Below are 12,496 nucleotides of genomic sequence, written 5' to 3' on the forward strand. Positions count from 1 at the left end.
TACACCGACGTGTATTTCATATCCTAACAAACTCTCTCCATCTTTATTGTAAACATTTTGCACATGCAACCAGAGCAGCATATGGCCACAGAGTTCGTGTTTTCTCTGAAGTGATAACATCAGAAGTACAGTGGAACCCTCCCAAAGCATACATACAGTGTGTCACTGAGCCAGGAGCAAGAGTTCTACAGTCAAGGCTCCAGCAGCAAATGACCAATTATTAAGTCAGGATGCCTGCTTGGACCACTGCCTACAAGCTCATAAATAATAAGAACATTTTAAGATAGTATCGTGGTATTGGGACACACACACACACACACACACACACACACACACACACACATACACTCTCTCTCTCTTAAGTATACAGTATATTTCACCACATGCTAGGTGGTTGGTAGAAACACATTTCCACCCGGGTAGCCTATACACAAACTATAATAATTGCAAACACACAAATAACTCACAAGTATAGACCCTGCATGCTTATCCTGCTTTACACGTATGTGTACATATGAACGGAAAACTGGCCCACACATACACTGACACATGTGCATATACGGGCAGCTGTGACTCCGGGGATAGAGTGGTCATCCACAAACCGGAAGGTCGGTGATTCCATCCCAGGTTCCCCCAGTCAGAAATGACATTTAACCCCAAATTGCCTCTGATAGAAAGGGTAAATAGCAGCGCTGTATGAATGTTTGTGTGAATGGATGAATGTGACTTATACTGTACACAATAATGGTTTTGACACAAAACTTGTCCTCACAAGCAAAGAAAGACATATACACACCATGTGGCAACTCACCGGGATGTCACCCGTTGGTTTGTGAACTGCTATTTTGAAGCCTTGAGTTAAGCATTTTGACCATCAACCAGATGTGGGAGCAGGGGTTATGGTCTGACTGAGAGCTTCTCCACTGCGTGCCCACATACACCTGCAACAAGGCACTGACTGGATGGTACCAGCTGTCAATCATGCTGTATCCACGCTCAAGAATATTCGGTGCTTTATGGTCTATTTGACTCTAAATTAACCATTCTTTACAAAATGAACATCATGCTGTATTGAAGCAGAATTGAAACTAGAGATTGAACTATAAACTCAGGAAAATGTTTACTGACGTTGTAAATCAAGTGAGAAGTAGAGTATTCAATGAAATTTTATTTATAATGTAGTTACAAATCCCAACCTCAAGGCAGTAAAATAGTATAGAGAGAAACCCAAAGATACACACATACTGTACAGACATATGTATGAATGTTACTGCTGGAATTAATAACACGACGGCACAAACACACATATATGCACACACGCAGAGAGAGAGGGAAATGTTCTCAGCTCTGTGGTGCTGATAAGGCCCCCCTAAATATTTGTTTTATGTCAGCATATTTGAGAGAGCCAGCTGAGTTCTATGCTGTTCAGACAGTCTCACTGTTATTACTGTTATTACTGTTATTATTACTCACATTTTCTTTGAGCTGGGATCCAGCAAACGAGAGTGGGCGTGGGTGGTCCCCTGCACCCTCACCTCATCAATCAGCAAAGCCAAACCAAACCACACACGTATGCACGCACGCACGCACGCACGCACTAACACACACTCACACACACACACACACACACACACACAGACACACACAGACACACACACACACACACACACACACAGTCATGAAGTACAAACGAGCGCTGCTGGCACCACGAGGACAGGATATTTAGCCTGAACCAAAACTTATCAAGTTTCACTTAACTGTGATGATACTGTGAGTTAGAGACACAGTGTAGTCAGTTAAGATTCATATCAGGACAGTCCTGGTGAAGATCTCAAACACACAGCAACAGATTTCTGTGATGGATTCAAATGAAGACAGATGTTGGTTTCACAAAGCTAAACATGGGATCCCAATTATTAAGATGCTACACTAAAATTGAATCTACTGTAACAGCCAAAATAAACAAATCTCACAAACTATTTTTGCTATAAACAGCTTTGGAAAATCAAACAATTAATAGATGGAATAAGGCAACATCAATTTCACAAGTTTTTAAAAACAGCTCTTACAGGAGATATTGCACATATTGTGCTGCTAACCCTGTTTGTGGAGTTAAAACGCACTTCTGGGTTCATCTTCACCAGCTAAGCATTATCAATAGTAATCAATTAAAAGTTAATAGGAAAATAAAAAGGGACTAATTTTGTGTACCTTCAGTCAAAAGGTAAAAGTCTGATTCATCAAGCAGACTCAGTATATAAAAAATAACTGACTATACAATTGTTTGCGTGGCGGTAACACATCACACAAAAGAGAGACATTTTGGCTTCACCTCCAATGAGTTGAAATTAATCTGTGGTGCTGAAAGCACTACAATATCATCAGATGCACTCTACAGCAATTATGTTGCTTTTTTTTTAAAGTTGCAAAAGCAACAGGCCTGAATTTTTTGCCTCAATTGAAATTGTAAATTTTTATAACTTTTGTGGTACAGAAGTGGAAACAGAGGTTATTGGATTCAAACCAGCTGATGACAGTTTCTGACTAAAATCACTAGTCCTGAGCTGCAAACACATACACTGTATAGCATATATTAGGTACTGTTGTCAAATATTGTCAAAGTGTAGGCCTAGAATGTAGACAGCCATGAAAGTGACAGAGGTATGAAGTGGAAATGCTAAGAATATAAATGAAATACAAATCTCAATTCAGCTGTTCACTATGTCTGATTAACACGACACCAAAGAGATCAAGCTTGTTGTGAGACTGTTTACATTTCCCGCTGTAAACACACAGTGTCTGGTATTGCTTCTCTTGGAAAACTTCTCCGATGCGTATGAAGTGACAGCATGGCAATAAGCATTCAGCACCAAAGATGGAGACAATGTAAAAATACCCTACCACTTTGAAATATCGTGTATTGTGGAATGACATGATGCAAGTAAACGCACATAAAAAGTGCCATTGTTCCTGAGCCTGGGCTGCTCCCAGCTGAGATACACCAGGTCGTGTTGAGCACTGGTTCACTCTCCATATGGCTTCAATGGAATTTATGTAAGGCAGGCACCAATAAGCCAAATCTAGTTAGCAACATTATATTATTGGAGGCAAATCTAATTTGAGCCCCAGTGTGTTTTAGACGTCAGTGACTCTCTCTCTTTCTCTATCTCTCTCTCCTTCATCCTCTGTCCTCTCTCCACCTCCGTCCATCCGTCCGTCTTTCTGAGTGTCACCTGCCCTCCGAGCTGGCGACGCTGGGTCTTGGCCTTAGCGTGAGAGCCACATTGCCCTGACTGGAGGCTTTGTTTTCCCCTGTGAATCTGCGAGAGAGTGTGTCTATGTCTGTGAGGAGACTGTCAGATAGACAGTGATTTGTTACATCAGCGAGCATTCCAGCTCCGAGACCCTCTGAGTGTGTACAAGGAGACACATGGAGAGGGAGAACTGTCTCGTTTGACTCGTGTTTCCACCCACATCGATTTTGAAATTATCATTTGCCAAATTGTGTTTGTAGATGGAAAAAAAGTGATACATAGCAGGAGACTTACATAAATAATCTTATGAATTCTGCTGAAACTAAGTGTGTATACAAATTCACTCAACAGTTGCATGAAAACATAATGTCACATGTGGGGGGTGCGGAGATGGAGCTTTTTAGATTGCTGTAAGGCAATGTGGTTATGGACAAAAGTTAAAATGTGTTCTAAATCATTCCAGATGTTGGACATAGCCATTAATGTTAATGTCCTTCACACTGTTTCTACAATGTTGCTAGTAGTTTACAGTAGTTGTGGTGTTAGGGTGTGTTTTGTACCATGATGCAACTTCCCTCCAGCATCAGTGCGAGGAACAATAATTAAATCACTCAGTTTCATGTGAGATAACGGCAGAGAAATAAATGAGCTGAATACGTGTACAGGTGAGTTAAGTGTGTTTGTGTGTATGTGATCTGGTTCAAGGTCTGTGTCAACAGCTTCACTGTGATGTGCGTGTCTAAGCGCTGAGGCCACAGCTCCTGGCAAATGGAGCCACTGAGCAAGATACCATCTGCCTCTGCCCATCTAAGTCTCACGCCAAGACCAACACACACACATACACGTGTACACACACACACGCACAAACACACGCACGCATGCACGCACACACGCACACACAAATTTTAAACACACCATATACAGCTCAACTCGCAAAGGAAACACTTTAAGTGCACATATATTAACATGGTATTCCCAGCAACTATAAAGAATTATTTGAATACCACAACTCTTGCAAAAGTATGTCTCACTTTAACCCAGGGGGGAAGTGGATCATGTGTGGATCATGTGTGGATCATATGTGGATGGGATGAAATGTCAACTGTTGCCTTGTTCCAACAGAAATCCAGAGGAAATCAGATCTTCCAAGTCAGAGCCAAGGAAATGTTTTTAACATCATTGGTGATGTCTAGGAGAAGAATGTAGACTAGTATCTAGCCATGCAGATCATTTTGGTTTTATGTTCCCAGGTTTTGACAATTCTGAGTTTGCATTTTCAACCTCCGCCCCACAACAATGGAGGTGAAGAGAATTCCAAAAAATGTTAAAAAGAAGAAACTGCAACATCATTTATTCAGGACCAGTGTCCTTGTTATGGTCAATAATCCATAAGACACACTGTCAATAGCTTTCATAGAAAATAGTTCCAATGAAAGCTGTCACGACCTGTACCCATCTATCAAACTGTAACCGAGTTGGACAACACTGAGAGAACCAGGTCTTTTTTCTCATAACATGCCAACTCCTTGCCATCCATGTCACTCTCCTCCTTACAGCAGACAGGAACATTTCCTTTATGTTACAGTGCAAAAGTGCTGCGCTATTAGATTAGCCTTCAGAGACTGAGGCCTCTCTGTCTCTATGAATGGATGGAGGAACCAGCAAGTCCATCACATTCCCTGTGGATGATGTCTTGAGCACAGCTCAGGGCACAGGATAGAGTGTGTGCGTATGTGTCATGGGTGTATTTTGATGTAATGTGATCAGTAATGAATTTTGTGTTGCATTAAAGGGGTGGTGGGGGGCGATGGGAGTCGAGATGCGAGGCGATGGAGGGAAGAAGAACAAGAGCAGACTGACTGCTAGTGTCCGGGAGTCTCCAACATCTAATCTAATGAAGAAACACTGGTCGGGGGTTGGGGGGTGGAGAGAGTGATGAGAAGAAAGAGAGAGAGAGCACTACAAATAAGGTTAACTCCTAACGGAGGAGATGGGGGGTGGGGGGTGGCTTCTGGGCTGGATATGGCTGGGGATGGTTGGGGTGGGTGATAGTCGATGCTAAATCCATTAGGGCCTTGTGAGCCCCCCACACCCCTGCCCCAATACCCCCCCCCCCCCCCCCCCCCCCCCCCCCACACACACACACACACATTTAAATCAAAGGAACTCTTGTTCACTTAAGGAGGGGGGAGAAAGAGAAAGAGCACTGGCGCTTCCTAAATGAGTTAACCATTTGGACTGTCAGGGCCAACGGCATGTCTGCTGCACACATACAAGGATGTACGCGCACGCACGCACGCACGCACGCACACACACACACACTGAACATCCAACTAGCGTTGAGTTCGCCCATCAATGGCCTTGAACTGGCATCACTGTATGCTGGATAATGCATTCATATTTCTCTATAGATCACTTTTGCCAAACTTTACACAAAGTTCTCTTTCTCGTATTTAAAATTCACAGATGTGAGCAAAACAATTCATGCATAATTCTGCTCTTGATCCAGAACACCGACAAAATCTGTATCCCAACAAGACAGAACTTTGTCACTCAGAACACACCAACCTGAACAACGCTAACAACAGCTGGTGGATCACTATGAGGCAGACTGTTGACTAATTTAGTTTTATTGATTCATTTACTTAATTCGGCATAGACCAAAAACAGTGAAAATAATTAATTGCATGTAGAACATACCTTACATAGAGTATGTATGAAGACATTACAAAATTACAATATTCACTTTACATATAGAATATGTATGTAAAATCTATGTATAAAAATACAAGAGTGTTAGTCAAGCCTGTCTTCTGCATTTGGCAACAGGTTCTCACCCACATCACACCCTCTGTTCTCTCTTTCATTAAAAGTGAGAAAGAATCTTTTCTGCATCCTTGGCAAACCTCTGTAAATATGTCCAACATACACACACATCTGATCATGTGTCTGCTGGTCTTAAGCTCTCACCATCATGAGGAAAAGAATTCCTCTGCAGGGTTGAGTAATAAAGAGTGACGTGGAATTAAATGTGATAACGTTCTGGGATAGTCTGTAAACCATGGGACTGGGAGGGAATGGTGAAAAGCCACATTGTCCCATACAAGTACACAATATTCTGGATTCTGTCTGACTCACCATCTTTCCTCATCTGCTACAAGTCTTCTATAGAGGTCATCAAGGAATGAAAACAGGTGCTCAGTGTTGTATGTCTCAATAATTAGTTCATGCCCTTTTCAAACTTTCATGTAGATGTAGCACAATGTAGTAAATTTCATATTAATTAACAGTAATCGTGTGTTAGGTTTGGAACATATCAAACAGTTTTTAAAATAGTATATAAAGTTTTGATGGTTAGGTTTGAAAACAGTGCATACATTTGGGAAGCTTTGTCGATTGACAGCATTGAGAAGTGATCCACATGTTGGTAGTTTAGACCACATTCACATCTGTTGTGGAGACTGTGTGAGGAGTTTTGAAAAAGTGAATAGAATGTGAAAATGAACTGTAAGTTGTTTGCTTGTCGTAGTTTGCACAGATTTAAAATGCAATAAAAACAGCGTGTAGAGACAATACATTTTTCAAGTTGACTTGCTTTTTCTATTTTAGATGAGATTTACTCTGTCGTGTAATTTTGGGGGCATTTGCCATTAAATGGGAGAAATACGTCAATTTCCCCCATTACAGATTTTCACCTGTAGATTTAAACAACCAGGCTATAAAATCACAGTTAAGATTTGGGTCTAGATTGAAATAACTGAGCTGAAACAAGGTCATCATCATCATAATCTTCATCATCATCAGTATTTGCTCCTGATTGTAAGAAATCACATAGTAACTGATCTAAAGTTATGATCTCATTGAGATTCTTACCACAGATGAAACATAAACAGAATAGGGAACAAAATAACTTTCATGCTTGTGGAGATGTGTCTGTTTGTAAGTGTGCACGCATGTGTGTGTTTCAGTGAGTGAGTGTAATTGTGCGTTGTCCATTCTCCACTGACCTGTAGCCGATCCTACTATATCCCTGGAGGGGGACTCAGACATTGCGTCGGCCAGCCTCTCCCTCAGGCCTTCGTCGCTTGCATCTGCTGATCCGATGTTGTGTCGCGGGACGCCAAAGCTTTCCGGCCAGCTACCACACACCTCCAGCAGGGTCACGCCACGTCCATCAAAGTGCCCTGCAAACACACACAAACACAGAGTTAATGTTTGTTTACCGAATGGATCAAGATGCAACAGTAACAGCTATATAAAATTTTGTGAAGTCCTAAGATCAGCAAGATCATCCCAAAATTCTTTAATGATAAATCATCATGAGCTAGGTGCGGTGTGGAGCCAATCCCAGCTTCCTTTAAAACAAAAACATATTGCTTGAAAATATGTTTCATTGTGAAACAATGCAATTTGATCATCATGAGGATGTGTCAAACACATACAGAGAAAAATATAGACAAATAAAAATGTACACAATTAGTTATGAGACTTAAATGGCCTATTAGACATTTAACAGCTCAAATACTGAAAGGTACAGTAAGTGATTTTAGGGAAAGCTTGTCTCTTTCTTTGTTGTTGATGATGATTTTATTACACTGGTCGGGACTTGAACCCACAGCCTCAGTATGGGAGGCCGAGGCGTTAACCACGCGGCCAAAACCCCTGAGTCGTAGCGTCTGTCACTAGCGAGTCTCTTAAAGTATCGGCGAGTGATGTTTGAGTCAGGGCTAGGACGAAAAATCTGATTTTGCGCACAGAACTGAGAGCTAGTGGACCATGAGAAAATATTTGCCGATTTTTACAAATATTGCTTACCTGCCCTTTATGTTAAGTAGTGGTGAACAGATTTGAAGGATATGCTAATATATAAGCCTGTTATCAGGTCCATGTTGAACTTTCATTTCTGTAGAAACTGTCACAGGCCACAGAGCTTTATCACAGAAAAGTGTGTTAGCGCGAAAGCTAATTTTAAAGTAGGTCTCTTAGAGTATCACACACTTGTGTCAGCCAAACATTTTTCCCCCAGCACCACATAAATGGATTTACTGCACACAAACAACTTGTAAGCACAACACAATCTTCATGCCTGTCAAACCAAATCCACACAGACCTACACTGTGTCTTAATCTTCTCTCCTTTCTGTCTGCCATAATTTCTACAATCAGAAAGATCTTGTGCTTTGGAGCCAGGGAGTCTGCAACCTGTGTCTCTCTCTCTCTCCCTCTTTGTGTTTGTGTGATAAGCTAGTCAGGCAGGCGAGCAGACAGGCACACGCTCGAACAACTGGTTTATTCCATTAGCGTGTTCATTTGACTCAGCCACTGTGCCTGTGAGCACTGAGAGGTGATAAAGGCAGAAAAGGATGATTTAGCAGTGGTGTTAGTGAAGTGCTCCTGTGACTCAGCACGGCAGAGAGCAACAATACAAACACGTGACCTCACGGCTCGAGTTTTAGCTTATCATCTCCATCGGTTCAGTTCAGCCTATCACAGCATCTCTGTCCTCGTTAACACCCAGGAAATATATCAGAGATAGTGGTGCACAGGAGATGTCTGAGCCAGAGAAGCACACAATCTTCATGGTATCATTTTGACGATTACTGTTCACTGGTGGAAAAAACCTACACAAGTGGAGAATCAAATCTTAAAAATCTGAAGCAAAAAGGGAAAAGTCATACACAGAGGGCACTATGAAGTCAGTATATCCAGTACAGAGGTACAAATAGTACGTATTTACCTGAGCTTAGCACAAAGAGGGACAACTGATAGCCCTGCTCCTTGAAAAATCAAACTCCAAAGCAGTTTCTCTTTTAAATATGAAGACATAATCATGCTTTAAAAGAAGATTCAGCCCAAACGGTAGACAATTACTGATGGCACTCTCTTTCATGGCTTGTAACTTCCAACCATGTCATACTTCTGGCCACACCCCAGTTAATGACATAAAGCTGGTGTTCCCTGGTGAAAACAGAAAACAGAAAACACGTGTTTCTGACATCACTGGTTGGAGTCTGGTCAGAAATGCTAAGTTTCACCCCCTGCAGATTTGGCGTGGAGTTATATGACAGAGCCTTGAACCTGCTTCTGGTGCAAACTGATAATTATTTGTCACCACTGTGGTGACCATCCGCTCTGTTGCAGCAACCAAGTCCAATGAAGGGGTGATGGAGCCTGATTCCCCGGCCTCCCACTCAGCTGGGCAGACCAGTGCAGATCCAGTGAGGCCCCAGAATCATGAATGAGGATATAAGGGAGGTGGGCGATAAAAGCTTAAAAGAAGGTTGTAGAAGCTGAACAAAACACTAAAAAAAGTACTTTATAGAGATCGAATAAAAACATAGACTCAGAAAAACCAAATTGTGCAAAGTTGGACAGCGGGTGGTCCGTGCTGGGGGGTTAGTGTGGGTTGACTGTCTCATTGTGACATCACAAAGTTTAGGAAGTCTTGAGGGCTCAGCTATTACTAGGCATAGTTTTTGAATGTACTGTATGCATTTCTCTGTGAATGGCTAATTTCATAGTAATTATATACTATGCTACTTATATATACGATCAACAAAAAGAAACTGAGATCTCACTGTTTTTCCCTGGGATTCAGATCTTTGGGCAACTATGTCCTCGGCATTCCCATAGAAATCTCTTGCTGTTGAAGTAGCCTTGCTCTAGCTTGTTAAAGCTTGAATGCACAAACATAAACACGATTTCAATGAAACTACAGTTCATTGACATATAGTTCAATCAGTCCTGTCACTCATAACTATAGGTGGAACTATATGTTACAATACTCATCAGAGTTGTTTTTAAGAATCAGATATCTTGATTTTTTTAAACAATTTTTAAAAAATCATCGTGTATATTCCTGAGCTGGTGCCGACTGAACATTGACCAAATTGTCTACGGCTAAGTTGTGTTGTTTCTACACTATATGTATGCACCAAATGGGGAATTTTGTCATTGAGGATTCATAAAATTATTTCAGGGATGGACAATCTTAGAGCAAATAATAACTGCATCATTCGTTACCATTGAGCTTTCCACATCAAGTGTTCGGCAGTCAAAACTAATCAGGTACCGTTTTTGGAATCAGTAAATTTGCTGAACTTATCTGGAGGAGAGAACAGTGTGTTCCTGCTTCTTGTAGATGCTTTTCTGTCTTTTCCTCTATCTCACTCCCACTCTCTCCCTCCCTCTCAGAAGAGGAGAAACACACAAACACTGACATTTCTTCCCTGTCTTGTGGGTATCTGCAAAACCCCAGTGAAAAGACAGGATAGGATGACATTAAAGGAAAAAGCAAGGACCAGGACAGAAGAGGTCCTGTCTTCCTGGAAATACAAGCTGTGTCTGTGTTTGTGTCTCTGTGTAGGCTACATGCTAGGAACATGGATGGGACTGGGCAGAATGTGCTTAAAATCCTTCCATCCAACATATCAACCTACACACTAATACTTGTGTGAACATCTTTGAAAGGATTGATTTAATGTGGGCAGGTTAAAACTCTGCCAAATGGTCATCTGGAGGTTTTAGTGGCTTGTACCTTTATAAGCAATGAGCCACACTTTACTCAGTAACACTAAGCTGTCTTGTCCAGGTCGACCTTTACAGCTACAAAATTCAATTCATCCTCTGCACACACGCACACACACGCACGCACGCACCAGTTGTCCAGCATTAGCAACCACGGTACAGTACATAATAACATCATATCACCTCTATGGCAAAACACACACACACACACACTCTGGTTCTTTAGTTATCAGGAAACTAAGCCATTGTGTGAATGAATGAGTGTGTGTGCGAGTGTTATGCTTGTGAAGGCCAGTCAGTGTTATCAAAGTAGGGAGCATGGAGGCCCGTGCAGCCTCTCGCCCCAGCATTAGCACCTGTCACTTGCCTGCAGCGGAGCTGAGATTGGCCAGGCCTCAGGGTGTGTGTACGCACGCACACACACACACACACACACACAGACACAGTAGCCCCACACTGCCCCCAGATAGCGAGTAAGCCATGCAGATCAAAGGTTCGGACAGAAGTGTCTGGTCTGGATGATAAGAGCTCGGCAGAAGGTTAGGAAAAGCTTTGGGTTTATCAGACCAAGCTTTGACCAATATGGGTATTCCAGAGCCGATACCGATTGCATTTAAAACTACCGACCATGTTCATTGGTTATAATGGTAGGTCTTATTGTCAAAAACTTAATAAACTTAATGATAATTTCAAATTTGTATAATTATAAAGTTTCTGATGAGAAAACCTCTTTAAATAAAGTAAATAAAATACCTATAAGATTTGGTTCGTCAGGCTAATATTAGCATTTTAATTACATGCCAGTGTTGGCTTTTGCACCATCTGATACTGTAAGAAAGACACTCCTCCACTTTACATCCAAAAGATTACAGCAAAATATTGAATGAAGAATTAATATAATGATTCAATTTATTTTCAGAGATAGGGTATCTTAAATCCTGTTTAAAAACAATTTTCACATGGGGATATTTTCAATGGCAGATCTATTGGCCACTGTAATCGATACTCCTGCCCTAACCGGCCAAGACAAGATTCCTTCCAAACAAGATTATAAAATAAGTGCCGAAAGACAAAAACAGAAGTCCACTCATGTGAAAATACATTCTCAAATTCAGTTAAAGTTAATGTGAGGCTTCAGCAGTTCAACAAATTAGGTCCAATTCTTCCAAACTTTAAGTTCATGTTAGTCCAAAACTCCCTCTTTGTTTCCTGTGTTCCCCCATAGTGAGTGCTTGTTATGATTCTTAAAAAGGATAAATCTGCTTGATCTTTTAGAAATGTATCTTATAAAACTTTTAAAAATTATTTTTCTTGTATTCTAATGGTTTTACAGGCACAGCCTTATTCTTCCACATCCTAAAAGCTGTATAAATAGGCTGCATAATAGTGCGGTGCTATGTGTTATGTACTCTGTATTCTGTATTCACTACAGTGGTTTTGTGCTGGGCTCTAAATGCTGCCAAATCAAGAGTGACCTACACTCAGTACTGTGCCTGATAGACAGAGGCAGCAGCCTACGAGGAGTACCCAGCATGCTTATTTCAGTTTAATCTCAAAACGTAAAAAATATCAGATACTGACTTTACATCAACTCAGTCGATTCACTATATTGGTGTGAAGGGGCATGTACTGTATCTATTCTTGGCACCCGTGTTTACAGACTTAGTATACTTTTTATTTTCTGTCTGCAAACCTTTTGAAATGTGAGGATGTGTT

At 41.2% G+C, this 12,496-nt stretch overlaps 1 protein-coding gene across 5 annotated transcripts in view; it reads right to left on the reverse strand.

The window, feature by feature from the left end:
* Positions 1–12,496, reverse strand: part of bcas3 (BCAS3 microtubule associated cell migration factor) — a 308,540-nt gene that overhangs the window by 23,841 nt on the left and 272,203 nt on the right. For 4 of the 5 annotated variants that reach the window (XM_035623526.2, XM_035623527.2, XM_035623523.2 and 1 more), the window contains one exon: positions 7,262–7,438. In XM_035623526.2, the coding sequence (XP_035479419.1) occupies positions 7,262–7,438 (177 nt within the window). Of the gene's footprint in view, positions 1–1,148; positions 1,854–7,261; positions 7,439–12,496 lie in introns of those variants that run through there. The other variant, XM_035623528.2, reaches the window with a different exon arrangement.

The sequence above is a fragment of the Scophthalmus maximus genome, chromosome 11, assembly GCF_022379125.1.
Source record: "Scophthalmus maximus strain ysfricsl-2021 chromosome 11, ASM2237912v1, whole genome shotgun sequence".
NCBI lineage: Eukaryota > Metazoa > Chordata > Actinopteri > Pleuronectiformes > Scophthalmidae > Scophthalmus > Scophthalmus maximus.